At 46.6% G+C, this 27,915-nt stretch overlaps 3 protein-coding genes and 1 long non-coding RNA gene across 5 annotated transcripts in view; 2 read left to right on the top strand and 2 right to left on the bottom strand.

The window, feature by feature from the left end:
- Nucleotides 1-8,205: 8,205 nt before the first annotated feature.
- GNL1 (G protein nucleolar 1 (putative)) lies at nt 8,206-16,739 on the bottom strand. Its single transcript, XM_077904827.1, has 12 exons — nt 15,896-16,739; nt 15,317-15,482; nt 14,831-14,967; nt 14,529-14,680; nt 14,339-14,410; nt 13,075-13,282; nt 12,810-12,905; nt 12,197-12,391; nt 9,550-9,728; nt 9,310-9,472; nt 8,928-9,068; nt 8,206-8,555 (listed from the first exon to the last, which is right to left on the bottom strand). Exons 1-12 carry the CDS (start codon nt 15,966-15,968, stop codon nt 8,314-8,316), a joined length of 1,824 nt encoding a protein of 607 aa, XP_077760953.1. The 5' UTR covers nt 15,969-16,739; the 3' UTR covers nt 8,206-8,313.
- Nucleotides 16,400-22,506, top strand: PRR3 (proline rich 3). Of its 2 annotated transcripts, XM_077904840.1 has the most exons (5): nt 16,400-17,216; nt 17,940-18,002; nt 19,907-20,089; nt 20,439-20,729; nt 21,192-22,506. In XM_077904840.1, exons 1-5 carry the CDS (start codon nt 17,111-17,113, stop codon nt 21,296-21,298), a joined length of 750 nt encoding a protein of 249 aa, XP_077760966.1. In that variant the 5' UTR covers nt 16,400-17,110; the 3' UTR covers nt 21,299-22,506. The 2 variants fall into 2 exon arrangements, with proteins under 2 accessions (XP_077760966.1, XP_077760967.1); XM_077904841.1 differs by lacking the exon at nt 19,907-20,089 and having other exon boundaries at nt 17,020-17,216.
- The window catches only part of LOC144317853 (uncharacterized), a 7,567-nt gene continuing 1,648 nt past the window's right edge, over nt 21,997-27,915 (bottom strand). Inside the window, exon 2 of the long non-coding RNA XR_013383781.1 lies at nt 21,997-23,320. This is a non-coding gene — a long non-coding RNA (uncharacterized LOC144317853). The remainder of the gene's footprint in view (nt 23,321-27,915) is intronic.
- The window catches only part of ABCF1 (ATP binding cassette subfamily F member 1), a 21,560-nt gene continuing 16,388 nt past the window's right edge, over nt 22,744-27,915 (top strand). The window contains exon 1 of the mRNA XM_077904825.1: nt 22,744-23,270. Coding sequence (XP_077760951.1) covers nt 23,207-23,270 — 64 coding nt within the window. The 5' untranslated portion in view covers nt 22,744-23,206. The remainder of the gene's footprint in view (nt 23,271-27,915) is intronic.

Genomic DNA, 27,915 nt, shown 5'->3' with positions numbered 1-27,915 from the left:
AATATAAAGACAAAAGCTCCTTATTTAGCAAATTTTAAGGTAACCCTTAGAGAAAATAATTATCTCAGGTGACTTTTGCATACAGAACTCTGTACATCCTTTATAGTAAATATTCTAAAGAGTAAAAGAATAGCAAATAAATATTAAATTTCATTTAGCAATTTTATTGTTAGGAGTAGTTGTTGCAGTTTTTAAACTATTTTATATTTTAGGATAAAGCAAATAGGCAAATACGTCCAAGTTACTAAGAGCCAAGAATTTCAACTCCTCTGATAAATGTTATAAAATACAAAATCAAAGAAGGAAGAAAACAGGAAGGTAAATTTTGAATTGGAAATATCCATATGAATTCATGATTTTTCGATTTTTCTAAACACTGCCTTCAACGTCTGAAAGCAGTGCTATCTCTGAAGCAATGAAATCTCCCATCACTTAAACAGTGGCTTCCAAAAAACATTCCTCATTAAAAGTAGTAATGCTCCCTGGAGGAATGGCTGATTTCATGTCTGGAGCTTACAGAAGTAACACTGAACCTGGGACTTCTTGTGCCAAAGCTAGAAAGTGCTCACAGACAACTTAGAGGGCATCTCAAAAGGACATAGGAGTCAACTTTAAAAAACACTCAACTGGGGGATCCCTGGATGGCGCAGTGGTTTGGCGCCTGCCTTTGTCCCAGGGCACGATCCTGGAGACCCGGGATCGAATCCCACGTCAGGCTCCCGGTGCATGGAGCCTGCTTCTCCCTCTGCCTGTGTCTCTGCCTCTCTCTCTGTGTGTGACATAAATAAATAAATAAAAAGAAGCTGCTTCTAAAAAACAAAACAAAACAAAACACTCAACTGGACACATTTGGTAGTTTGAGCACAAAAAGAATGACTGTAATTGGTTGTAAAATACTGAATAAAAACCCTGGATCTGTAGTTGAAGAAAAAAAAGAAAAAGACTAATTTTCCACCTTAGTAGATTAATATTATGCCACTATCTTACTCCGAAAATTGGTAATGAAAGGGAAATAAAGCAGTTACTCTGTCTTTTTAGAAGGAACCCTAGATTCCTAGTTGATGAGGGAAAACTCCTCTATAGATAACTACCCTTTATAAATGTAGGAAGGGGAGAAGTAGAAACACACCATTTTGTAGCTTCTGATGAAATAAACTCATTCAGGGAAGGATCACTGTGGAACGTCAATTATTAGGTAAAAGTGTTTTAGGCTAGTCATGGTGTCAAAGAACTTTGCAGGTGATTTGTTAATTGTAAAGGAGAAAACTTTAAAGGACAAATTTGACTAAGGATGTCCACCTTAACCAAGTATCACTAGTGGTAGGATGACCTCATATTATATGCCTTCTGATGTGAGGCAATGTGGAGTACATGGCACTTTTCTGTTTAAGATTTTTTTGGGGGTGGGGAGGGGAGGTTGCAGAGGAGTGCAGGCAGAGACAGAGAGAATCTTAAGCAGGCTCCAAGCTTGGCACAGAGCCTAAGGTGGAGCTCAATTCCACGACCTTGAGGTCATGATCTAAGCTGAAATCAAGACTCAGATTTTTAACTGAGCCACTCAGGTGTCCCCAGAATTTTTCTTAATTGAAAAAAAAAAAATGCAGAGGGAGAGAGGAACGAGTTTAATGACAAGACAGAAACAATAATAGAATCCAGAATGTACAACATTCTTTAACAATTGGCCTAGTCTTTTTTTTTTTTAAGATTTTATTTTATTTATTCATGAGAGAGAGAGAGAGAGAGAGAGAGAGAGAAAGAGGCAGAGACATAGGCAGAGGGAGAAGCAGGCTCCAAGCAGGGAGCCTGATGCGGGACTTGATCCCAGGACTCCAGGATCACGCCCTAAGCCAAAGGCAGGCGCCAAACCGCTGAGCCACCCACGGATTCCCCTAGCCTAGTCTTTCAAAGTCAGTTCTATGAAGAAAAGATACTGTTTTGGATTTTAAAAAAAAGGGGAGAGGAGGACATAACAAGAACAACAAAGTAATGTATGGAACTTGACTGGATCTTTTCTTTTTAAATTAATGCTATAAAAGACACTTAAATTGGGAAAGTTTGAATATGGATCATTAGAGGACATTACGAATTATTCGTCAGATAATTTCAGAACCTGATAATTCCATCGTGATTGTGTAAGATATACACCAAAGATTTAGGGATGAATGGTCTTGGTGTCTGTAAGTTGCTTTCAAATACTTTAGGAAAAGAATGGTAGGTATACAAACAGATGGATAATTAAGATAGAGACAATTAAGGCAAATATGGCAAAATATTAAGATTTGTTGTATCTTTGGACTTAGTGTTTGGGTGTTTATTATCCCTTTTTTCTCAGCTTTTCTGTATGTTTTTCAAAATAAAACTGCGTAGCTTAGTTAAGCACCAGCCTTTGGCTCAGCTCATGATCCTGGGGTCCTGGGATCAAGCCCCACATCTGACACCCTGGCTCAGCAGGAGTCTGCTTCTCTCTCTCCCTCAACCCTCCCCCCTGCTTGTGCTGCTTGCTCAGACGAATAAATTTAAAAAATCTTTTTTTGCTGTTGGCAAATCGAACTTAAATAAAAACGAATGCAAAAAGTAATTTAAAAAATAAAAAAGGACAAATAAAATCTTTTTTAAAAAATATTTTTTAAAAAATAAAATATTAAAAGTTGGAAAGAATTTCCATATTATCCTAATTTTTACACAATAATGGAAGACATTCCAGGATGCATCCCATTAATATTATCTTTTCTTTGTTCTCCTAAGCAATCAAGAGATTCTCACTTTGATATTTCAAAAAGACACACTAACAAACATATCCAAACTTTGTTGTCTCTTTACCCAAGTATGGCTTTAATATTTTATTAAAAATTCTTGAATTTATAAATATTAAAACACTGCAATTTATTGGCACAAGAATGACAATGCACTAGCAATAAAATCAAAATAGAAACTAAACTATTTAGAAGCAGTAGCAACTCCATACTTCAAAGATAATTTAAACAGGCAATTTTAGAGTGCTTCATATATATAAAAAGCAGTTCTCAGCCTGCAGTGATGCTGCCACATGGGCAGATGATGCTGCTAAGCATCTCAGGTGCAGCAGGAAACCCTTTAACCAATGGCTGCTGCAATTTCTTAATTAGCTTGAATTAATGAGTTCACTCAGAATTTATTTTGTTTACTGCTTACTGTAGTTACTCTTACACTACTTACTAACTGGTACAGAAGTGTTTTAACAACTGGTTGAGGCAGTACCGGTACCGTTTCCTTCTATTAACACAGAAGCCACTTGGCTCCTGTGGGCAGGGACCACATCATCTGCTTTCCAGGGTTTGTTCCATTCTAATTCCCACTTTCCTGCATTTCCAACTTTTCGTCCTCACTTGATTCTTCTTAACAGCATGTTATAACACTCAAAACTTAAAAAAAAAAAAAAAAAAAGTTCTCAATTCTATATATCTGCTCTCTCCACTGTCTTTCATTGCAAATACAGCCAAATTTATTGAAAATAATATCCTTGGGGCATCTGGGTGGCTCAGTGGTTGAGCATCTGCCTTTGGCTCAGGTTGTGATCCCGGGGTCCTGGAATCGAGTCCTCGCATCATGTTCCCCACAGGGAGCCTGCCTCTCCCTCTGACTAGGTCTCTGCTTCTGTGTGTCTTTCATGAATAAATAAAATCTTTTTTTTTTTTTTTTTAAGAAAATCATATCCTTTCCCCCACTGCCTCCACTTCCTTCCTCCAAGTCATTCCTTCATTCTGATCTCACCTGTCCAATGGAACTTCTCCCAACAGTATCACCAAGGTTCCTTGTGGCCAAATCTAGTGACCACTCCTCATTCTTGGGGTCCTCACCCCTCAGGGGCATCCCACATTTGGCCCTTCCTTCTTACCTGAGCTTTCATTGCACACTTTCCAGGTTTCATCCTGTCTGCTGGCTTTTCTTCCCCTGCTCTCCCTTTGATTTCTGTTCTCCACTTTCTTCCTTAGCCTTCTTCTTTTTTAAGATTAAAAAATTAAATTTATTTGAGAGTCAGCAAGAGAGAACATAAGCAGGGAAGGGCAGATGGAGAGGGAGAAGCAGACTCCCCAGTGAGCAGAGGCATTCGCTTAACTGACTGAACAGTGCCCTCTTCTCTTCTCATGCTACACATTTTCTCAGGGCTATCTCCATTACTCTCCTTCCCTGATGTCGATGCCACCCAAGTCTGTCTGCAGTCAGGACCCCCTTTCCTCCAAGCTCCACTCAAATAAACCCTGTCACAGAAAATGGCACCATCACTCACCCAGTTGCCAAGTCAGAAACAGGGTATGCAATCTTGACTTGTCCTTCTCCCTCCTCCACACAGCAAAACAATTCCCCAGACATTAACCTTACCTCCTAAGCACCCCATAAAACTGTTTCTCTTCTTTCCATCAGCCACTACTTAATTCTAGTTTCCATTCTCTTCCCCTGACATCACTTCAAAAGCCTTGGATCTCTCTCCCCTTTCCAAACCAGTTTCCATACTGCAGTGATCTAAGGCACAAATCTCTCCTTGTTCTTAGGCCTCAAATTCTTCACCATTCCTCTGGATAAAGCCTACATCTTTAGCACAGCTCACAAATTCCAGCAAGAGCTGGCCCAAGCCTCCCTCTCCTGCTTCACCTTTCTTTACCTGTCCCTTGCACTGTAAGCCCGAGTCCTGCTGAATATGTTGGTCTTCCCAGTTTGTCATGTGCTTCTTCCTAGACCTTATGGAATGCTCTTGCCCTCTTAATGCCTGGCTAACCCCTGCTCAGTCTTCAGGCCTCAGCTTGGACCTCCATTCCTCTAGATTCTTTTGACTCATCAAAACTAGCTTACCTGCTCCTGTTGAGTATTTTCAAACCAATTATTTACAATAGACTACTGATTTTGTTTTGCAAAAACAACTTCGTTATGAAGTTCAATGGATACATGTAATTAATTTACATAGAATTATTGTAGAATTTACTGCATAATTATTGTATTATAAGTATCTAGCTCTTTTACTCGAGGGTTCAGCCTATGCTTTATTCAATTTCTTTGTTTTAGAAAACTCAGCATGCCTTGGCACATATTGCTTTCAATTAACTTCTGTTGATTCAGTGATCATAAGAAATTAAAAAACAGAGGCCCAGATAACTGAACTACCCTAGAGTACACACAGCTATCTTATTCCAGAAGTAAGATCAGAACTCAGTCTGATGGGGTACCTGGGTGGCTCAGCCAGTTAAGTGTCTACCTTCAGCTCAGGTCATGATGCCAGGATCCTGGGATCGAGCCCCAGATTAGGCTCCCTGCTCAGTGAAGAGTCTGTCTCTCCCTCTTCCTCTGCCCCTACCACCCCCACCCCACTTGTGCTCTTTCTCTCTGTCTCAAATAAATAAAATCTTAAACACACATACACAAAGCCTCAGTCTGAAAAAGGGACGCTTGGAAGGAAGTTCAATGTCTAAATAGAGTGCCAGCACTGACTTCTCTGCACCAAGAGACCGGCCAGAGGGGCACCTAGCCTGGCTTAGTCAGTAGAGTATGTGGCTCTTGTTCTCAGGGTCATGAGTTCGAGCCCCACATTGGATGTAAAGATTGTGTAAATAAACTTTTTTTTTTTTTTTTTTTTTTTTTTAATGATAGTCAGAGAGAGAGAAAGAGAGAGAGGCAGAGACACAGGCAGAGGGAGAAGCAGGCTCCATGCACCGGGAGCCCGACGTGGGATTCGATCCTGGGTCTCCAGGATCGCGCCCTGGGCCAAAGGCAGGCGCCAAACCGCTGCGCCACCCAGGGATCCCTGTAAATAAACTTTAAAAGAGAGAGAGAGAGACTGGCCAGATGCAACAGGAACTGCCAGGGCCCCAGACCTCTATGGTCAAGTATCCCCATAGTAGATGTGACCCAGGCCAAGGGGCATGAGGACAAGGGTCTTGGATATTTCAGCATCGGAGATTGGACCCCTGGTTTCCTTTGTCCCTTTTAGTCAGTTTCAACACCCAACCCCAGGCACTAGTTAGTATTGGGGTATTATCTGTTCTTCTCTGAAATCTGTTTCTTGCTAAGATAGTTCTTTTCCGTTTCTCTTTCCTACAGTGAGTGAGTCACTGACAGGGGCCTGAGAAGAATCACTTAACAGTGCAGCCCACCGGGGCTTTAGAGTTACTTCCTTCTAGGTATTCAGCATAAACATCTCCCCTCTTCAGCTTCCCTTCCAGGTCTCCTTTTCAGCCCCACAAACAGACTCCCAATAGCCCTGGTGAAACTCATGGCACAGCCAAAGATAAAGCGCAGAGAGGCAGCACTGCAGAGGAGGCAGGGAGGGACAGGTACAATTCTGATCACCTCCCGTCCCTCCACTGTCTGAGAACACTCCAATGTTCCTACTCCAGCAGCATATAAATCCTCTGCTTCTCTAAACATCATGAACCCTCAGAGGAAGCTGAGCCTGAGCCCCTTTCTTCCATCAGAAGAGTCAGCCTTGAGGCTAAAGAGCCCAAGATGGGAGACAGGTGGGTTTTTCTCTAACTGGGACTTTTTTCTTTTACCACACATTTTGAGCAACCTTCAAGCACATTCACATGCTGACAGTATTTCATCTTTGTACTGCAATGGAAATTCCAGCACTTAGGTGCTGACTGGAACCAATAAAGAGTGAGTTTGGGGGACTGTGATCAGGCTTCAAAAGCCAAACATGTCAGCCTCTCCTAAATATACTTTATTTCCTTCACTCCTGGATTGACCAGGTTTCTACTGGAATTTGGAAAACTGCCCAATGACCCAGATCCTGCAGGGGAGGTTTTAGAGTGAAGAGAAGCAATCTGGTACTCCCATCTTCTCCTTACTCCTGCACCTAAAGGCATAGGTTTCTCAGCCTGTTGGACCAATACTTTTTTGCTACCATTTAACTCAGACAACACTGTGGCAGCCAACAAAACAAATCCCATTCTCCCTTTTCTCCAATAATTAAGTCTAGGAGTCCAGCTGCTTGCTTAACAAAGAAGTACATAAAGTCTTAAGATGCCCTCAATAGAGCTGACTGCTGCTGAAATGCACAGAACTCCATAAGATCGTTCTGGCTACCTGCTGAGTTCTAGCTCAGATCCTGCACTGATCATCTTTGCTCTATCCCCAAACCAAGCTAAATGGGATTCAAAATGCTGGCTCTATGTCTTCCCCTATGAATCCCATAGACCTTTAGTGCATGTGGGTCTTTCAATAATAAAGCCTAACAGTGTGGGATCCCTGGGTGGCGCAGCGGTTTGGCGCCTGCCTTTGGCCCAAGGCGCGATCCTGGAGACCCGGGATCGAATCCCACGTCGGGCTTCTGGTGCATGGAGCCTGCTTCTCCCTCTGCCTGTGTCTCTGCCTCTCTCTCTCTCTCTGTGTGACTATCATAAATAAATAAAAAATTAAAAAAAAAAAAAAAAAAAAAGAAGCCTAACAGTGTACTTAAGGGGCTGGTCCACTCAAATAATAAATGTGCACCCTAGCTCTTTGCAGTATTTAAGAAGTGACTTGTACACATTTAATTATCATTTTCAGAAACATTTTCTTACCTAAAAATTTCTATCAATAGGAAGTCCTAGAATTATAGTGTATGAGCCCCAAAGATTTGGAGAACATCACACACCCTTCTTAATCCAAAAACTTGGATGCCTGAGAATGGGGTGTTAATCATGGCCAGGCTGCACATTTAGGTCAGACACTGTCCACACATCTTTATATGCTCAGTGTTTAAAAGCAGAAATCCAGATGCATAGTCAGCCCTCAGTAAGTATTTGTTGAATTTGAATAAATCCTATAAAACGCTCATGCAGAGACAATAGCTCATCACACCTCTTACCACTTCTACTCCAAAAAGCTCCAAAGAGCTAGTAGACTCAGATCTAGCAGCAGGAGGCAACATGAGGCTGCTGCTCAAATCTGAGAGAGAAGGAATGGCACCAGCTGCATGAGGGCTAGATTTCGACCAGGCCTCAAAGCCTGAAGTGACCTCCCCTCCCCATGTTCCATGATGATAATGGGATTCATAAAGTGCAGAGTGGGAGAATGAGCAGAAAGTGGACTCTGGGGCCTTAGCACCCAGTGAATTAACCCCTAAGAGAACTCTTCCTTCCCAAAGAGAATGCACAAGGCAAGAAGGGAAAAGAGGAGAAAAGCTTCCCAGAGCTGTTGGCCTAAAGCAGCCGCTCTCACCTGTTCTCACCTCAGTCCATCCGGGGAAGGGGCTACAAAGCAGACAATCTTTATTCACAATTGGGGCGGCAGAGGGGAGGTACCCCCAGGTCAGTCCAAAAGCAGAGATACTGGGTGGTGCAGGTGGCACAGGGTAGGGACTCAGCACTCGTCCTCACCCAGTAGGGCATAAGGGTTTCGGGCAGCCAGGCTGGCTCCTGCAGCTGAAGTTGGGGTGTCCTCATCCCCTTCCCCCTCCTCATCTGCATCCCGGTCTTCCTCTCCCTCCTCCTCACAGGAGCTGCTCAGCTCTTCTTCTTCTTCCTCCTCCTCGTCACCTGCTGGCCCCACCCTGCCCTGCAAAACCACCAGCTCTGTGGTCTCTGGATGGGACTCCCAAGTGCCTGGGGAACAAAACAAGAAAAGAATGGAGAAGAGTTTTAAGCAGTAACTAAAGCCAAAGAAAGATGAGAAGAGGCAAAGACTAACTAACACTAACATCGGTTTTGCAGCTGCTGGCATTCATTCACTCATTCCAACTCCTATGTGCTAAGCAATGAACACAAGTTCTGCATATGTTAACTCTACTCTCTACCACCACCTTGCCAGGGGGCAACTATCATCCTGGTTTTGCAGGTCAGGAAACTGTCTCGGAGATGCTTAGTAACACAGAGCAAGCGGCAGGTACAGGATCCAGGTCTGACCCTCATTCTGTGTGGCCACAGAGCCCACACCCTTTTGCCCATATTATAGCATAAGAACTCTGGCTCTCTGACCTTTCTGTTCACTGTAGCCCGGGGGATGAAAACATAGGCTGAGGCGGCCATCCAGTGCCAGTCGTAGGAGGCTATTGGCTGCTCTGTACACATCGTTCCGGGCTGCCTTAGCTGTCTTATAACCACGCTTCTCTGCCCAGGCTGGAGAGAGAAAAGAATAGCGGGGAGGGAAACCGTTAAAGCCTTGTCATCACCACTCTGTTCCCGTAACAAAGTCCTTCCAGTTTTCTCCAGAACATCCCAGGCCACTGATCTTGCTGGCCCCACGACAGAAATCCAGGCACGAGTAGCCAGGTACTTCATCAATGGAAGAACCTCTGGAGAGGAGAGGAGATAGGGCAGGGTAAAAGGGAAGGGGAGAAGCCAGGCACACGGAGCCCACCTTCACAGATGTCCCAGGCACACCAGGGGTGTTCTGCTGAGGGATCCTTGGCCTCTGGGTGGCGCAGGTGGAGCAGGACCTGCACAGGGATTCGAGAGGCCAGGTAGCCCACAGCGGTGTACGGCTCCTGGATTTGGGCAATGGGGTAGATCCCTGCCAGAACCTGAGGGGAAACGAGAATACTCAGTCTGTTCCTGGCCTCCTGCCTTCTCTCCCTCCCTGCCCCCTCTGCCCTCATACCTGTAACTGCCTGGGAAGAAGGGATGGGAATATGAGTCCAGGGCAATCACAGAGCTTCACAGAGGGGGTGAGAAAGTAGGTCTGAAAGTATCGGGTGTGGCCGGGGGTTCTGGAGACACTCACAACCTTTCTACCCACCAGCCCGTTGATCAGTGAGGACTTGCCCACATTAGGGAAACCTAAGGAAGGCAAAAAACTTAATAGCGGACAGATCCCTACTCTGTGAGGCAGGATGCAGTGCTATAGCTATTGATAAAAAGGGAAGTAGGGATCCCTGGGTGGCGCAGCGGTTTGGCGCCTGCCTTTGGCCCGGGGCGCGATCCTGGAGACCCGGGATCGAATCCCACATCGGGCTCCCGGTGCATGGAGCCTGCTTCTCCCTCGGCCTGTGTCTCTGCCTCTCTCTCTCTCTCTGTGACTATCATAAATAAATAAAAATTGAAAAAAAAAAAATTAAAAAGGGAAGTAAGGCACAGATGTTACAGAAGTAGTATAACCTTGCAAGTTTCAAATCAGACTCTGGGCTGCCATGATTGAATCCTGGCCCCTTCACTTATCAACTCTATAACCTCAAGGCAATTTACTTCACGTTCTGAGACTCTGTTTCCTCATTTCACAAGTGCAGATACCTTCAAGCTCAGAGTGGTCCATATTAAATGAAAAACAAATAGGATTGCGTGGTTCAGTGCCTGCAGTATATTAAATGCCCAATATGTAGACATGCAGCTCACAATCATTGCAACTTCTCCAGGGAGAAGACTGGAAACCCTTGGGGCTTACTGACATTCTCTTCATGACACCTCCGTCACTCTGGGGGACCTTAGTATCCGCACAGGTGGCCTGTTAAGCACTTGGGCCTCCCAGTGCCAGCATCCGTCTTCCGAAGGTTATTTCCTCAACTACCCACTGCCTTGGTCATACTCTGGATCTTGTCACTTCACACCTCCAAAATCTCAACCACAAGCACCACTCTCTGCTGTGACATCCCAGCTCACTTTTTCTGTTCTTCGATTCTGATTACTCTTTGACCCTGCCTCTCGTTAGGACAACTACTCCATACTGGACTCATGTCCTCACTTCCTTTCTATACCAACCAAGACACCATGACCCAGCTCTACAGCCACCCCCTTTCACAGACCTTGAACTCCCAAGTCCTGTCCGTCTCCTCAATCTTACCCCCCGCCCATGGCTCCCATCTCCCAATGCTCTGACACTCTGGCTTGTCCCACAATCACCAAGTTTGTTCCTACATTGAGATCTCATTTACCGATCCCTTGGCCTGGAAGGCCCTTTTCCCGTATCTCCAAACGGCAACTTCCTCTCAACATTCCAGGCTCTTCTCAGAGGGGGCTTCCCATGAGAACCCTCCTCTCTGGGTCACTCTCTACTCCCTTTCATTGCCCCTAAATAATAGGATTTCAAATTCATGAATTAGTTTACTTCCAAGGCAATAAACTCTGTGAGAATAGGGACTTTTCTGCCACTTTCATGGCAGCATAACCTGCCCCTGTAAACAGCACCTGGCACATAACAAATATTTGCCAATATCTAAACTCAGGACTGCCTGTGCCACAGAAAATGTTCTCCTATGGGACACTTGAGTGGCTCAGCGGTTGTCTGCCTTCCACCCCAGGGCATGATCCTGGAGTCCCATCGGGACTCGGGCTCCCTCCATGGAGCCTGCTTCTCCCTCTGTCTGCCTCTCTGTCTCTTATGAATAAATAAATAAAATCTTTAAAAGAAAATGCTCTCCCTATATCACTTTGAACATAGAAAGGTTACTACAGAGACCTGAAAGAGGGGATGCCCCATCTCCACCCCTCCCACACCTCCTACCTCCCACCTTGGCAAGAGAGAACCAGGAAGAAAGGACTGGAAAGGGCGCCATTTGTCAGCAGTCAGGTAGGTTGTTTCCAGGACAAAAATAAGACTGAAAGGTAAGTCAGGAATGTTTCCCAGGAGCCCAACTAACTACTCTATTCACCTTAATTTGGTTCCCTTATCACTTCAGATAACACAACTTTGCCCACTTCACTTCTTCTCCTTTTTTTTTTTTTTTTTTTTTGCCCACTTCACTTCTTAACTCTCCCACCCACAAAGGAAAGGGGCCCTGGGCCCTAATTCTACATTCCTTTCTTCCCCACGAAGAGCAGAGACAAGGCTCTTTTTAATTCAGGGTAGATTCTTCTTGACAACAAACTTATAAGGATAAGACTCAGAAGATACTGATGGTAACTAAGCTCCTGCTAGGACTTAACGGTTCCTCTATTACAGATTGATTACCATCAAAGAAACAGTTAAGATTTATGTCATTTAGAATGATGCCTGGTGCCTAATACCTGGTAAGCACCATGTAAATTTCAATTTTAACAATCATGATTATTACTAATAACACTATTTGATAAGTATTATTAGGCCCTCCCTGTGCTATTGTCTTCATTCCTTACGTCCTTTCTTCTAATTAGGTATCAGCATCCTCACTCTAAAAATCAAAATAACTAAGACTCAGGGTGGGTAAATAACTAGGAAAAGGTGGAAATTAAGTCAAGGGTGCCAGGAACCTTCCACTATTGCCAACACTCTCCTTTTCCAAATAGTGAAACTATGTACCTCAGAGACTGCCATGCATGGGCCACCGCATCCTTACCCACACAGCCGATGGTCACCACCCCGTCTTTGTAGTGCTCCTGGGTCGGGCCGGTTGGCTCCATTGCTGAGTCAGTCTGCTGTTCCACCAGCACTGCAGGCCCATCCTCTTCCTCCTCCTCCTCCCCAGAGCCATTTCCCCAGGTGGCCCCAGCCACATCTCGAGCAATCTTCTCCCGCCAGCTGCTTAAGTCCACTGTTCAAGGAAGGATAAGATGATGAAGATTCTCTCCCCAGGGCCATCACAGATGATTGCACAGACTATGCACTGCACAGCTAATGTAACTGGCACCCTCTGGAGTTGGAGAGTGCCAACCTACAGGACAGATTCTCCCCGGCCTTCACTTGACCCCACCTAGAAATCACGTGAATTTTTGAGTTTCGGAAAAATACTAGGAAGACTGAAGGCAACAGACCACTGGGGCTCCTGCCTACTTGCTACCTTTGATTCCACCAAGTTAATCTGCTCCCTCTTCTATACCTCCTCCTGGTCGCTCACCTACAATCATAATAGAAGGGACTGACTTCAGGGAAGGTAAGCAAAATGACTCCAGGCCTTGGGAGTCATGTCCTCCCCCATATCCTCCCACCGCTCCTCTCCAAGAGGTATATACCTTTCCCTGCAGTGATGGCTTCACAGGCTCTCAGCAACTGCTCTGGCCCCAGGGCCCGAGTCCATCCTCTCCCCCGCCTCCGACTCTTCTTCAACACTGAGAGTATAGAGTACAAAAGTGTCAGCATGTGGGCTTATACACCCCATCTCACCCACCACCCTTAGGCCTGAGATCAGGGACTCCTTTGTCAACAAGCCTCTCTGTTCTCCCTGTTGTCCCTTGTCACCCCACCCTTCCCATGCTGCCTTCCTCATTGCCTACTCACCGCTACTAGGGTCCTGTGGGGTGCGGGGGTCCCGAGGGAAAGAGGTAAAAAGGACTATGTGGAGCTGAGGATAGTGTTGATGAAAATAATGCTTCCAGGCAACCACGAGAGCTGGTGGGGCTAGATCCACCTTGTTCAGGACCAAGACCAAGGCCAACCCAAGTTCTCCAGTCACGTACTCATAAAGTGCTGGTGGGAAATTCACAACCTGGGGCAGGATTAGTGAGAGGAGGGAGCAATGAGAGATCAACCCAGAGTTCTCTGCTTCCAGCTCCCCACTCACCAGGGACGACTCAGAGACAAGACTCTGGTGGTAGCAGATTTGGGGGCAAAACAGTAAATCAGCAAAACTGAACTAGGAAGATAAAGCAGCAGTAAGCAATACCTGTGCATTTGTCTCTGGGGGATTTCTTACAGGTCCTGATTAGGGATGAAAATGAGCCCAAAACAAGACAAGCAATTAGTTGTACCTAGCAAACTAGCATGAAGGTTGGGGTCAGGCATGGGGTGGGAGTTGGCATAAAACTTAATACCTGTTTTTGTATGCACACAACTATCTATGCATATACACATGCATGTATGAGCGTGCACATGTCTGCATGTTTGTGATGCTTATGTGTGGCTGTGTGAGTGCACACAAGCAAACACATGTTTGTGAGTACGCGCAAGAGTGCATGTGTATACATGCTGTTAAGAACTTACAACCTAAATGTCCCCACAAGCTCTGTGCAGTGGCAGTATTATAGCCGATGAGGTTTATCTGAAGCATGATTATCGCTAACTAAATGTCCCCACAGACCTCTCTGTCTCCCAATGGAGGACAGCAGTGAAGTGGTATAGCCAAATTAACACAAAGGTTGTCCAGTAGCTGAGCCCAGAGCCTTAACCACTGTCCTAGCATTCCAGGTAGGGTTGCGCTCTATAGTGACTATTGTGGTAGGGCAGGGAAGAGCCCCCAGCTGCCTTCACAGAATCCCGTGGCACTCCACATTGGAACTTCCTATCGGTCTAGCTGTGGTGGAATGAAAATGAGATATACAGATTTTTATCAAAGGAAGTAAAAGAGTCAGTTAACCAGAGCAGGAGTGACAAGCTGTGACACTGATGAATAAAGGACTGAGTTCCTGATCACAGACGTCAGTATGAGATAGGTATGACTAAAAAGGAAAAACACCTTTCCATCTCTCAACTTCTGCCTCTGGCCTTTACCCCAGAAGAATCTTCCTCCTCCATACCCCTTGTCACCCTCATCCCCAGTACTCACTGGATGTCGGATATCAGTGATAAGCAAGACAATGTCAGACATCTCCAACACGCGCCACAACTGCCTCCACGTCTGAAAAGACAAGTTCAGTGGAAGAGTACCGAAGACCCAAATCCGTCTCCTGCCTGATCCCAGAACAATTTGACCAAGGGGTTGCTATGCCCCACTCCTGGCCCCACTCCATTCTCACCTCCAGATTATGTTCAAAGTAGCTGAGTTTCTCAGAGGAGTAAGCTCCATGAATCTTCCCAAGATACTCCTGGAAGCTCCGTTCCTCCTGGCTCATTAGCTGCTCTTTGGACATCTCATAGCTCCAAGGAGGACGACGGGGAAAGTCCAGGACTGGAAGGTTAAGAAAAAGCCCGAGTAAGTCTGAGAATGGTTTCAGGGCTCAACAGTGGCGGCACCCAGATCTCTCATTGGTCACAGCTCATCCCAGCTCCTTCCCGGAGCACACTGCCTCTCCCAAATATCCAGGTGTTGAGCTCTTACCTGAGCCAAGCTGATAGACCTCTCGGATATCCAGTTCCAGCAGCTCAGCACTGACAGGCTGTAGCACTTGCTCTCGGGCTGCTCTCTTCCTCCTTTCCACCTCCTCCCGGCTGTCTCGCTCGAAATGCAGCCGGTATCTAATGGGACAGGGACCGCAGCATCTCTTGCAATCCCGTGCCCATAAAGCCCCCTCCGGGCAGACATCTTCGCAGAGCTTTCTCTCCAGAGTTGTTCAAGTCACCTTTCTGTCGGGCCCTCCCTCGAGTGTCTGTCCCAAGCCTCGCCCTTCTGAGGGCCAAGAACTCTCTGCAGCCCCTCCGGAAGGGAGGCCTGTGGCCCGTTCCGTGGGCCCAGCTGCCTCGGAGCCGCGGCATCCCAGACCCACTCGCCCACTGGTAGCAGCCACCTTCTCCCCAACACGCTTGTCTCCAGGCGGGCGGGGAACACCCGGCCGGCGCCGGCGCTCCCGCCCCCGCCCGCTCTCACCGGTTCGCATCGTAGCCCCGAGGGCCCAGCCCCTGGGAAGGCTGCTGGTTGAGCCTGCGGATATGGTGGGTCATGGACTCTCCGTCCGAGGTGTCGGTCTGCTCCTCCCGCCGCTCCCGGCTCCCGCTGCGGCTGTTGGAGCTGGATCGCAGCCCATCTTGGAGCCCTGCGGGGAGGAGGCAGTGACGCCGATACCGGCCGGCTCCAAGCAGCTCGAGACCCCGTCCCCGGTCCAGCTGGCTTCCCCACCACCACCCCATTCCTTTCGAGGCCGTCCTCCCACCATCCTTCCCAAGACCCCAGAGGATGCGCGTCGGGGAGTCATTCCTTCTGCAGGGTTCTGCGGGAACGACGCCCTGTCCGAGCGGGAGGGATTCCCCGCCCCCAATCTCCGTCCTCCTCCGTTCCTTCGGGGGAGGCCGGGCTGAGAGAAGCCCCTCGACTGGGCCCCGCGGGCGTGGGCGCGCGGCCACCGCCGGGCCCGCCCGCCCCGCCCGCCCCGCCCGGCCCAGGGGGCACACCCCTCCTTCCCGGGGTGGGGAGTCGGGCTCCGCCCCCTCCCCTCGCGCCCGGACTGACCTCGCTTCCGCTCCCGCTTGTCCTGCAACTGCTTCTTCTTCTGCTTCACGCTGAAGGGCTTCTTTCTCGGCATGGCCTGGACCAGTCACCTGGCCCACCCTCCACCGAGATCCTGCGGCCTCAACTGACTCCCCCCCACCCCCCCGGGCAACCCCCGCCGCAGGGGCCTGGGACCCAGGAGGGGGCGGGGCTAGGCGGTGACGTCACGGGCGGGCCGGCCGAGTTCGCCTGCGGCCTGGGTGGAAGGCGAAGGAAACACCGCCGCTTCCTTCTGGAGCGAGGCGAAAAGACGCAGCGGGCCGGACTCTCCGCACGTGAGACTCACTGGCACCAAGAGGGCGCAGCGGCGGCGAGCAAGGAGGCGCGCGTGGGAGGATCGAGCGAACTTCGTCACGGACGCTACCAAGTCGCTCTCGGAGGAGGGGGGGCGTGTGTCATCACCTTGCGCGCTGAGGGAACCTATCACTCACCTGGAGGGGGCGGGGGCGCGGAGGGCGGGTCTACCATCTGGGACAGAGGGGCGTGGGCGCGCCGAAGCTAATTTACCCCGCCACAAGGTTGGACCTTAGTGGAAAGACTGGACTGCGCCTCCGGGGAATGAAGTCGACTTGCTGGTCTACACTGAGGGCAGTGCCAGACGTCTTGAGGGGCGGGTAGCGGTCTGAAGAGTTCTGGGCGCCACCTTGCTGGGGCCCAAATTCCTTGTGGGAGCGATGATGAGCAGCTTTACAGATCATAAAGGCAAGCGCGGGCGAGGAAGGAAACCCAGGTGGGACAAGGACTTTTGGAGAGAGGTCAGAGGGTGCGAAGTTGTGCCCGCCGCTGCTACCATGGTAACCGGGACCGGATGTGGCGATCTTAAGGTGCGACAGCGTTCTCAGGCTTTCTGGCCCGAGAGCCTATCAACTCTATGGCATACTATGAGGAGCCGGTTGTGGGTTTGTTTGTTTTTTTTTTTCAGCGAGCGGAGAAGAGAGGAATTTTTTTTAAGCATTTATAGGAACGCAGCAAAAAGGCTTGAGACTGTCTCTGTGCCTGGCAGAGACCGACGGAGACCTCAAGAATGAGCCGCACAAAAGCTCCCCGGAGCCTTCCGGAAGTGAAAGGGCGGGAGTCTCAGCCTCTCCTTCCACTCCCCGGAAGCGGAAACAGGATCCCAGCGTGCCCCTTCCTCACTGCCCTCCAAATCCCGCTGCAGCCATTGCCGCAACCACGATGCCCAAACGAAAGAAGCAGAATCAGCAGCAGCCGCCGCCTCCGCAACAGCCCCAGCTGCCAGAGCGGGGGGAGACTGGAGACGAGGAGGATGGGAGTCCCATCGGTGAGGAGCCCGGGAGGGCTGTGCACATGCCTGTCAGCTGGTCTAGCTGAGGGGTTAGGGTCTGAAAAGGTGCGGGGGAGGGGGTTCTAACCGAAGGAGAAGGGGCGCTGGGGCGGGGCTAGGAGGCTGTCCCCTGTGGAGCCCTGAGCGAGTTCTCTTCCTTGATCCCTCAACTTCCATCCTCCTGTAACCTTTCTGAAGAAGGCGGGGGTGGGGGGGGTAGCATATAAAGCTCATGCGCGCAGCCGCAGAACAGCAAGGGAGAGGGGACCCTACAGAGATCGCAGATTGCAATGATTTAGTATAACAATTTGTGACCAGACTTGGGCCCAAGGAAGGTGGAAGTGCAGCCTTCTCTAAACTACTCTGAGGCGGGGAGTGCGGAGGATCATTCCGATTGGCCAACAGTTAAAGAGAGGGATTGGGTTACCTCTGGAATCACCTGGGATGTTTTGAATGGCAACTATGTAAGGGAAAGAGAAAGCTGTAAAATACCCTTCCCGTAGTATCCTCCTTGCTTGAGTCTCCTTTTTTTTTTTTTTTTGCGAACTTCAAAAACGCTTTGCAAAGGAAAGAGCAGGCAGATGGGCTGAGAATTTGTAACGCTACTGAGAATATATCTGCCATTACTGATCGGATTAAGGAATGAGTAGTAGAAAAACAACAGGATTTTACCAGTACCTGAGTCCATTCTGGTGACTATATTTTTATGTCTACTCTTAGGACCACCTAGCCTTCTGGGCCCTCCCCCCATGGCCAATGGAAAGCCTGGTGATCCCAAGTCAGGTGAGGACAAGGGGGCTCTGATTCTTTGATTAGGTCCTGGAGAAGGGGGGGCGGCGGGAGGGACTAAAACCCAGTAAGAACTTAAAACCAAAAGATCAGGGATTCTGTACGTAAATGGATAGAAAGATGTTGTATATTCACAGGTTGGAAAGCTCAATATTGCAAAAATGTCACTTATAATCAAATTGATCTATAGATTCAGTGCATTCCCAGTGACGATCCCCATAATGGAAATAAACATTCTATGTTATTATGTGGACATGCAAAGGATCAGGCTAAGAGACTGCAAATACGGTCTTGAGGTAGGAGGACTTACTTGACTATCATGATTTTTCGAAAGGCTATAGTAGTTATTATGGTGTGGTATTGGCACAACAACAAACATATAAGTAAATAGCCCTGAAAAAATGTCCAGTATCAGGTCTACACATACATAGATATGTCATTTATGATGAAGATGGAGCTGAAATAGTGGTCGTTTCAGTAAATGATGTTGGTTAATTGGATATGTGGGGAGATGAAATCTGACCTATTCGTACCATATGTAAACATCAACTCGGAGTGAACCGTAGATCTAAGTGTTAAAGGTAAAGAAAAATATTTTCATGGTCTTAGAAGGGATAAGAGTTCTTAGACAAGAAACACACTAACCATAAAGGAAAGATGGATAAACTGAACTACATTAAACTTTTATTAATCAAGTCACACCGTTAAGAAATTAATAGAATAGCAGATATTTGCGATAAACACAACCAATAAAGATCTCATATCTAGAATATATATAGAACTCTTTTAGACAGCTTGTTAGAAAAATGGACAACGGACCAGAACAATTGTCTCTCAAAAACTGAGATCTAAGTGACCAAGAACATGTGAACAAGAACTCAATGTCATTAGTTGTTAAATAATCTCAAGATAAAAACATAACACTTCAAAGTTAAGATGCTTGTGCACTGTTGGTGAGATTGTAAAATGGTACATTTCTATGGAAAACACTGGAGTTTCCTCAAAAAAAAAAATTTGAAATAGGACTACCACATGATCCAGCATTCCCACTTCTGGGTATATATCCAAAAAAATGGAAAGCTGGGTCTTGAAGAGATATTTGCACATGCATATTCATAGCAGCACTATTTACAAGAGCCAAGAGCTGGAAGCATCCCAAATGTCCATTGACAGATGAATAAAATTCTGTATATTCATACAATGGAATATTATTCAGCCCCCAAGAGGAAGGGAACCCTGTCACATACTACAACATGGTAGAACCTGTAGGCCATCTGGCTAAATGAAACAGGCCAGTCACAAAAAAGACAAATGTATGATTCTACTTGTGAGGTATCTAAAGTAGTCAAATTCATAGAAACAGAATGGTAGTTACTAGGAGCTGAGTGGAGAGTTGTTTAGTAGCTATAGAGTTTCAGTTTTGTAAGATGGAAAAGTTCTAAAAATCTGTTTCACAACAATGAGAATTTACTTAACACTACTGAAACATGGCAAATCTTAGGTGCCTGGTGTGCTTAGTCCATAGACCATGTGACTCTTGATCTCAGGGTTGTGAGATGGAGTCCCGTATTGGGCATAGAGATTACTCTAAAAACAAAAAAAGACAGCAAATTTTACATGTTCCACCACAATTAAAAAACAACAACAACACTCCCCAGAATGGCAAAAATGAAAAAAAAATTGACAATACTAAGTGTTGTCAAGGCTGTGGAACAATTGCCAGTGGGAACTTAAATTGGTACATCCACTTTGAAAAAGAGTTGGACTTCATTAAACTTTAGCATACATATCCCCAGGACCCAACAATACTTTTACTAGGTTTATACTCAACAGAAATGCATACATATGTGTAACAAAGACATGTATAAAAATGTTCATAGCAGCATTTTTCGTTATAGCCCCAAACTGGAATCCACCCACATGTCCACCATCAGTAGAATGGATAAATAAGTTGTTGTGTGTGCATGCAATGGGATACTACACTGCAATGAAAATGAACGAACTCCTGCTACAGGCAACCTGGATGAATCTCACAAACACGGTGTTGAGCGAAAGGAGCCAGACAGAAAAGAATGCAGACTGTATGATTCCATTTATGCGAAGTTCAAAAACAGGCAAAAACTAACCTATGGTGCTAGAAGTCAGGATAGTGGTTACTTTGGGGGGGGGGATGGAATAGTGGGGGAGGAGGGGCACAAGTGGGGGGAGGACTTCTGATTGCTAAGAAGGCTCTATCCCTTCACACGGGTGGTTAAAAACACAGGTGTGTTTACTTTGATGGTAATCAAGTTGCACACTTAAAATTGGTGTATTTTTCTGTATGTATACCGTACCTCAAAAAAGTAAACAAAAACACAGGGCTTCCTCATGAGGATTAAGCTGGCCACTGATCACCTTTCCATGTCTTTCTTTCTCTTTCTTTCTCTCCAGCTCTTCACAGAGGTCCTCCAGGATCAAGGGGACCAATGATTCCACCACTGCTGAGCCTCCCACCTCCTCCCAGGGGCAGAGGCCCAATCCGGGGAGGCCTGGGTCCCAGGTGCGGCCCATATGGTCGTGGCTGGTGGGGGGCCAATACTGAACCTCCTTTTCCTGGACCAGGCCATGGGGGTCCTTCCAGAGGAGGCTTTCACAAAGAGCAGAGAAATCCCCGAAGGCTCAAAAGTTGGTCTCTTATCAAAAATACCTGCCCACCCAAGGATGGCCCCCAAGTTATGGAAGGTGAGGTTCTTTTTTTTGATGCCTGTACATATTTAATACCCATCACTCCCAGAATGCCTGTGACTCTTCTCTTTTGGGCTGTCCTTTGTCCTGTTTTTGTTTTTTTGTTTGTTTTAAATATTTTATTTATTTATTCATGAGAGACACAGAGAGAGGCAGAGACACAGGCAGAGAGAGAAGCAGGCTCCATGCAGGGAGCGTGACGTGGGACTTGATCCCCGGTCTCCAGGATCACGCCCTGGGCTGAAGGTGGTGCTAAACCGCTAAGCCACCCAGGCTGCTTTGTCCTTTTGAAGTAGGAATAGCCCTGAATGTGTTTTTCTCCCAGGAAGAGGACTACTACCATTCTAAAACGTATGGAAATGGTGGGGAGTAGAAAAATTTGACTGCCCTCTCTCTCCTTTTTGTTACATTTGTTTTCTGTCTTGCATTTTAAACTGCTCAATTTTCACTTGTTCACAGACAAATCCAACCGCCCCGTCTGCCGACACTTTGCCAAAAAGGGCCACTGTCGATATGAGGACCTCTGTGCCTTCTACCACCCAGGCGTCAATGGACCTCCTCTGTGAGACTGTGCCTTCCCATCCAGGCTGGAAGGAGCCCTCTGACCTAGCGGCCATATATTTCCCTGTGGCCCTGTGACGGCTACTGTGAGGCTGTTCCACCCACCACCCTCAGACACCCACCCCCATCTCTCACCTCCCCCATTTGGGGTCCAGAGTTTTGTTTCATCACTGGTGCCCAGCGTGTGGGCTTTCTTCCGATTCAGCCTCCAGAGACTCGCCTTCAGGACCCCACCATTGCTCTCTTCAACTGCCTCCTGGATCCTCTTCCCCTTCGCCGATTGACTGCTCAACAGGAAACCTCTTTGGTGCTGTTTCTTGTGCATCTATCTGTCCACCCAGCCCTCGGCACTGCCCTCGATTCCTAAGAGCCCTGGAGCAGTTTCCTGCCATTCCCTTCTTCTAGCTGCTTGTTTTAAGTCCTTTTTATGTGACAAACCCTACCCCCAAAGTTGCCAGTTGCTCTGTGAAACTCACCAGGTTGACCTGGGGTCAAGTACGGATGACTGGTGCAGAGTTATTCCCTGAAAGGCCACTCTCCCTGCTTTTGGATTTTGTAGATCCTGCGTCAGTAGCATGGTCCCCACCACTCGTCTGTGATCACTGTGCTTTGTGAAACTGTGCATCCCCTCGTACGTAGCCTTTCTCAGTGTCCGTGGCATCATTGTGACTTCCCAACACTAGAGTAAGTTTTTCTGCCAAAATGAGTGAGGCTCTTGATGCCCTCTAGATTTTCCACACCTCCCAACATGGGAGAATTGTGAAACTTTCTGCAAGACTGCCTCCCTGGTCTCCTTATTCTCCTGGTGTCGGTTTTTTTGGGTTTGACCCAAGCCCATGAGATGTCCTCTAAAGCCTCTTACGGGCTATCCTATCTCCTCTCCAGCCCACTTTAGTTAGAGTACGTCATTGTGAGGCCACCAGCCCTTTCGTCTGAATTCTGTGAATCTCCACCTGGCCTACCCTTGGGTGGAACCTGGACGGTACTGTTGCCCTCATCTAACCTTCTTCCCTACATCCCTGGCACTGGTTGTTTTCTGTGAAAACGGCAGTGAACAGGTTCGGTTTTGCACTGGCCCTGAGGAAATGGGTCAGGAGTTGTGTGGGCAAGAGGGAAGGATGAGAGCCGTTGGAGAACTGAGAATGAATTTTTTTTCTTTTTAACATTTTTTTATATTAGTAATAAATGCAGTGGAAACAAGCATTTTCCTCAATCCCTGTGTTCCAGTCATCTCTGGAGGTGCAGATGAGGCTGTTCTTGGTTGGAGTCACTTTATTCTTCCATTTGTTCATAGGAAAAAGCTTACGTTTCTTTCAGTCTGAAGGAACCAGTGAGGTCCCATTAATCTATAAGCATCAAATATACCAGGCTGCATTACATTCACAGGTAAGGTTTTATAGGAGAAAGGAAAGGCCAAGTATCTGTGGAGTAATCTTTTAATATTTTATCTATGTTTATAGGTTTGATGTTTATAGAGTTGTAATGACAAAACAGTCTTTGAAGAAATAGTTGTAGACTGTGGGCCTGACAATATACTAGGCACTAGAAAGAACAGAGCCAAAGCCAGTGAATTTAAATCCATAGGAGAGACACGGTTATCAAAAAATCATGAATATGCATAAGGCCACACCTGTCAAAAGTGAGACATAATGAAAAGGGAGTATGTAATAAAGGGAGACTGGGAAGGTGACATGAGACAAGCTCTGAAGGACAAGCAGGAGGCCTGAGTAGGAGAGCAAAAGCCAAGCAAAGGTGTTTGCTAAGATGGGAAAAGTAGAACATGAGGCAGAAGAAAGAGGAGCTAGACCACTCATGGCCTTGTAGAAATAAAGACTTGGGTCTCTTTTATTACCAAAGACCTGAAGGGTCTTAGGCCATTGACTATCATGGATTAGATTTTGTTTTTCAAGAAGATGGATTCTAATTTGGAGCTGGCCAGGCTTGGAAGTGCCTTGCAAGGTATCTTCAGTAGTCCAGGTGAGTTATGATGGTATAGCCGTGGGTAGTGGAATGGGAGAAAAGTAGACCTGAAAAGATCAAAATGAAAATATTTTAGGTTTCTCAGGGTAATACTGGCCCGCATAACTACCATTTAAAAAGAAATAGGAAACAGACAATGCTATGAATTTGTTCTTGTAATAATGAGTCTGAGCTGCCTTTTAAGACCTCAGAAGAGGGATGCCTGGGTGGCTGAGCATCTGCCTTTGACTCGGTGTGATCCCAGCATCCTGGGATCCAGTCCCACATTGGGCTCCCTACAGGGAGCCTGCTTCTCCCTCTGTGTCGCTCATGAATAAATAAATAAAATTAAAAAAAAAAAAAAAAACTCAGAAGAGAGTAAAAGGGAAGTTGGATATACAGGTTTAGTATTCACAGTAAAACTGGTGTCATAAATGTCTTCTGCATATTTGAGTGTTTTACAATATAGGTAGTTAAACCGTGAACATGGAAACGTTCACTAAATATTAAGTACCTACTACAATGGTTTATCAGCTTTCTTTTTTTGCTTTTTTAAAAGATTTTATTTATTCATGAGAGACACAGGGAGAGAGAGGCAGAGACACAGGCAGAGGGAGGAGCAGGCTCCACGCAGGGAGCCCAACGTGGGACTTGATCCCGGGTCTCCAGGATCAAGCCCCAGGCCAAAGGTGGTGCTAAACTGCTGAGCCCCCCCTCCCCCCCAGAGCTGCCCCATATTAGCTTTTAAGTTGAGTTGTATTGGAAACCAGTTAGTCCTAAAGCAAAATAGAAGTTTATTTCTCACAACTCAGGAGGTAGACAGCACAAGGCATAATGCTACCACAAGGTCCTCAGGTATTCAGAACCCCTCCCTTCAGATTCCAGCTCCAAAATTACTGGGGTCAGATCCTCCTATTCATGGTTTGGGAAGTGGATAAGCTAACTTATCCATGTTCCAATCCTCAGTATGGGCCTTAAAATCTTTTTTTAAGATTTTATTTATTCATAAGAGACACAGGGAGAGAGAGGCAGAGTCACAGGCAGAGGGAGAAGCGGGCTCCATGCTGGGAGCCCGACGTGGGACTCAATCCTGGGACCCCAGGATCGCGCCCTGGGCCAAAGGCAGGTGCCAAACCACTGAGCAACTGAGGGATCCCCTTGGAGGAAATTTAAAGCTAACAGCTCAACTTTATGCCACTGACCATAACTAGTCCTAGCTGCCACTGAAGCTTGGAAAGGTACTCTATTCAAGCACCTGGCTTTTCAGGATGAACATCCTTTATTGGCTGCTCTCTGGTAAAATTTGGAGATGTAACAGAGAATAACACTAAAAGTATCAATGCCCTCCGGCCAAAGACCACCAGGAACACAATCTTAGTCTTCAGATTTATTAATTCTGAAGGTTATCTCACTAAGTTAGAAATGACAGGTTTAGGGTTTCTGCTAGGTGATTTGGGGGAAAGGTTCAAGGAAATGAAATTGGTCTGGGTTGGGTGCTCTCAGGAAGTGAAGGCAATTGTGAATGCACATCTTAATCTCATCTAGAGGGAGAGAGGAATGGGGCAGCCCAGGTGGCTCAGTGGTTTGGCCCTGCCTTCAGCCCAGGGTGTGATCCTGGAGACCCGGGATCGAGTCCCATGTTGGGCTCCATGCATGGAGCCTGCTTCTCCCTCTGCCTGTGTCTCTGCCTCTCTCTCTTTCTCCTCTCTGTGTATTCTCATGATGAATGAATAAATAAAATCTTTAAAAAAAAATAGGAGGGAGGAATGAAACATGGCTAAAAGTGCAGTTGGTCAAAAAGAGCCCTCATTCATTTTAGCAGAGAGGGGGCTGTTTAATATTTATGGTTTGCATGACGACCTTGTCTTTGTGCTTAGAGAAGGTTTTGAACTTTGTCTTCGTGACAGTCATAGTAACAGCTGACATTTATGTTCTGTGAGGTTATGTTTAAGTTGAGCATCATGGCTTAGCTGGTAGGATCAGGCCAATTCCCAGTTGTCAGGGGCCGTCTTTCTTAAAAGTGAACATGTGAATAATTACAGGTTGTGATTAATGATATTAAGGAAGTAAATGAGGGGTACTCTATAGAGAGTAATGGTTGGGGGCACCTGGGTGGCTCAGTGGTTGAGTGCCTTTGGCTTAGGTCGTGATCCCGGGGTCCTGGGATTGAATTCCACATTGGGCTCCCTGCAGGGATCCTGCTTCTCCCTCTGCCCATGTCTCTACCTCTCTCTCTCTGTGTGTCTCTCATGAATAAATAAATAAAATCTTAAAAAAAAGGGCAGCCCCAGTGGCGCAGCGGTTTGGTGCTGCCTGCAGCCTGGGGTGTAATCCTGGAGACCCGGGATCGAGTCCCATGTCGGGCTCCCTGCATGGAGCCTGCTTCTCCCTCTCCCTGTGCCTGTGTCTCTGCCTCTCTCTCTCTGTGCCTGTGAATAAATAAATAAAATCTTTAAAAAAAATCTTTAAAAAAAAAAAGTGGTGGTTGGGATAGAACTCTAAGGAATCTGCTGAAACCACATAAGAGGAGAATGTCAAGTGGAAAGAAGAGAGGGCCCAGTATAGCCTTGAGGAGGGCTGACATTTAGTGGCCAAGTACAAAAGGATGAAACCAACAAGGAGACTAAGGAGGTTGGCAAATCGAACTCCAATAAAAATAACAAAAAATCAAAAGAGAGAGAGAGAGACTGAGGAGGGATGGCCAGAGGAGGTTGGGGGGATATCTCAGAGTGTAAGATCTTTCCATTGTTCTGTGCAAGGTACCATGCTAAGTTTTTCTATTTAAGTCTCACATTCATTCAATAAATATTTTAGCACTATTTAGGGGCCAGAAATGTAATAAAGAGAAAGATAAATCCCTGCCCCTATGGTGCTTATAATCTGTTGAGGATAATAGACAATAAGTATGTACTATAAACTTAAGTAATACGTGCTCTAAAGAAAAAGAGAAGGAAGAGGCTGGAGAGTGACAGGTGGAAGACAATAGATCAGTATTACAATATGGCTTCATTGAGGAGGTAAGATATCAATAAAGGCTGAAATTATTATTTTTTAAAGATTTTATCTATTTGAGAGAGAGTGAGCATGAGCAGGGAGGAGGAGCAGAAGGAGAGGGATCCCTGGGTGGCGCAGCGGTTTGGCGCCTGCCTTTGGCCCAGGGCACGATCCTGGAGACCCGGGATCGAATCCCACGTCGGGCTCCCGGTGCATGGAGCCTGCTTCTCCCTCTGCCTGTGTCTCTGCCTCTCTCTCTCTCTGTGAGACTATCATAAATAAATAAAAATTTATTTAAAAAATACATAAATAAAGATTTAAAAAAAAAAAAAGAAAGAAGGAGAAGCAGACTCCCCCACTGAGCAGGGATTCTGATGTCAGGCCCAATCCCAGAACCCTGGGATCATGACCTGAGCCAAAGGCAGGCACTTAACTGACTGAGCCACCTAGGTGCCCTAGAGACTGAAATTAAATGAGAAAGCAACGATGTGAGTATCTGGAGTAAGTGCATTCCAAGCTTAAGGAGCAACAAGGGCAAAATCCCTGAGGAAAGAATGAGTTTGAAGTGTATGAAGTAAAATATAAGGCCAGTATAGCTAGACTATGGAGAAAGATCAGGAACCAACAGGGGGCAGGTCATATAGAACCTGGTAAGCTGTAGCAAAGCACTCAGATTTTATTCTGAGTGTTTTGAAGATCTGATTTACATCTTACTGATGTAGGTGTGAAGAATAGACTAGAGATCGAGAATGACAACAGAACCACCAGTTAGGAGGCCACTTTGGTCGTGCAAAGGAAAGAGATGGTGGTATGCTCTGGGGTAGAGGCGGAGATAATGGACAGATTTGGGATATGTTTTAAAGTCTCAGTTGATGGCAACTCCATCTCTCTATTTGTTCAGTCTGGAAAACTCGGAGCCATCGTTTTAAAAAAATATTTTGGTCACACCTGACATCCAATTCTTTTATTTTTTTAATATTTATTTATTCATGAGAGACACACAGAGAAGCAGAGACATAGAGGGAGAAGCAGGCTTCCCATGGGAAGCCCGATGCAGGACTCAATCCCAGGGCCAGGATCATGCCCTGAGCCAAAGGCAAATGCCCAACCGCTGAGCCACCCAGGCATACCTGACATCCAATTCTTTATAAGACCTGCTGGTTCCATCTCAAACATATCCAGAAACCACTCCTTTTTCACCACCTCCAATACCCTGGTCTGCGTCACCAACACTTGCTAACGTGTCTCCCTGCTTCTGCCATTCCTCCCCGCCCTGAGCTCCTCAGTTTATTCTCATCTCAGCATCCAAAGTCATCCTTTTAAGATGTGAGTCAGGTCATGTCACTGCTCTGGTCAAAACCTTTAATGGGGATGCGTGGGTGGCTCAGGTCATGATCACTAGGTCCTGGAATAGAGTCCCATGTCAGGACCCTGGCTCAGTGGGGAGTCAGCTTTTCCCTCTCCCTCTGACTCCCCCAGCTTGTGCTCTCTCTCTCTCAAATAAATCTAAAATCATAACAAAAACCCTTGTAATGACTTTCTATTTTAGTCAAGGGTAGAAGCCAAATTCTTCAGATGACCTACAAGACCCTTCCCAATCCAGACCCCGCTTTACTTTTCTGTTCACCTCTCCAACAATCTCTTCTCACACTGGACCATCCACACTGTC

The sequence above is a fragment of the Canis aureus genome, chromosome 7 (genome assembly GCF_053574225.1).
Source record: "Canis aureus isolate CA01 chromosome 7, VMU_Caureus_v.1.0, whole genome shotgun sequence".
Lineage (NCBI taxonomy): Eukaryota > Metazoa > Chordata > Mammalia > Carnivora > Canidae > Canis > Canis aureus.
Note: the sequence above shows the minus strand (reverse complement) of the source record. Positions and strands in the feature narration are given on the sequence as shown.

What these genes read in the sequence shown, in the direction of transcription:
- GNL1 (XM_077904827.1), bottom strand. Translation starts at nt 15,968, where the DNA reads ATGCCGAGAAAGAAGCCCTTCAGCGTGAAGCAGAAGAAGAAGCAGTTG. An exon ending in CGGGGCTACGATGCGAACCG is followed by an intron (nt 14,968 to 15,316) that starts GTGAGAGCGGGC and finishes CTGTCCCATTAG; the next exon opens with ATACCGGCTGCATTTCGAGC. An exon ending in ACTTTGAACATAATCTGGAG is followed by an intron (nt 14,411 to 14,528) that starts GTGAGAATGGAG and finishes TTGTCTTTTCAG; the next exon opens with ACGTGGAGGCAGTTGTGGCG.
- PRR3 (XM_077904840.1), top strand. Translation starts at nt 17,111, where the DNA reads ATGCCCAAACGAAAGAAGCAGAATCAGCAGCAGCCGCCGCCTCCGCAA. An exon ending in GGAGGATGGGAGTCCCATCG is followed by an intron (nt 17,217 to 17,939) that starts GTGAGGAGCCCG and finishes GTCTACTCTTAG; the next exon opens with GACCACCTAGCCTTCTGGGC. An exon ending in GACAGAAAAGAATGCAGACT is followed by an intron (nt 20,090 to 20,438) that starts GTATGATTCCAT and finishes CTTTCTCTCCAG; the next exon opens with CTCTTCACAGAGGTCCTCCA.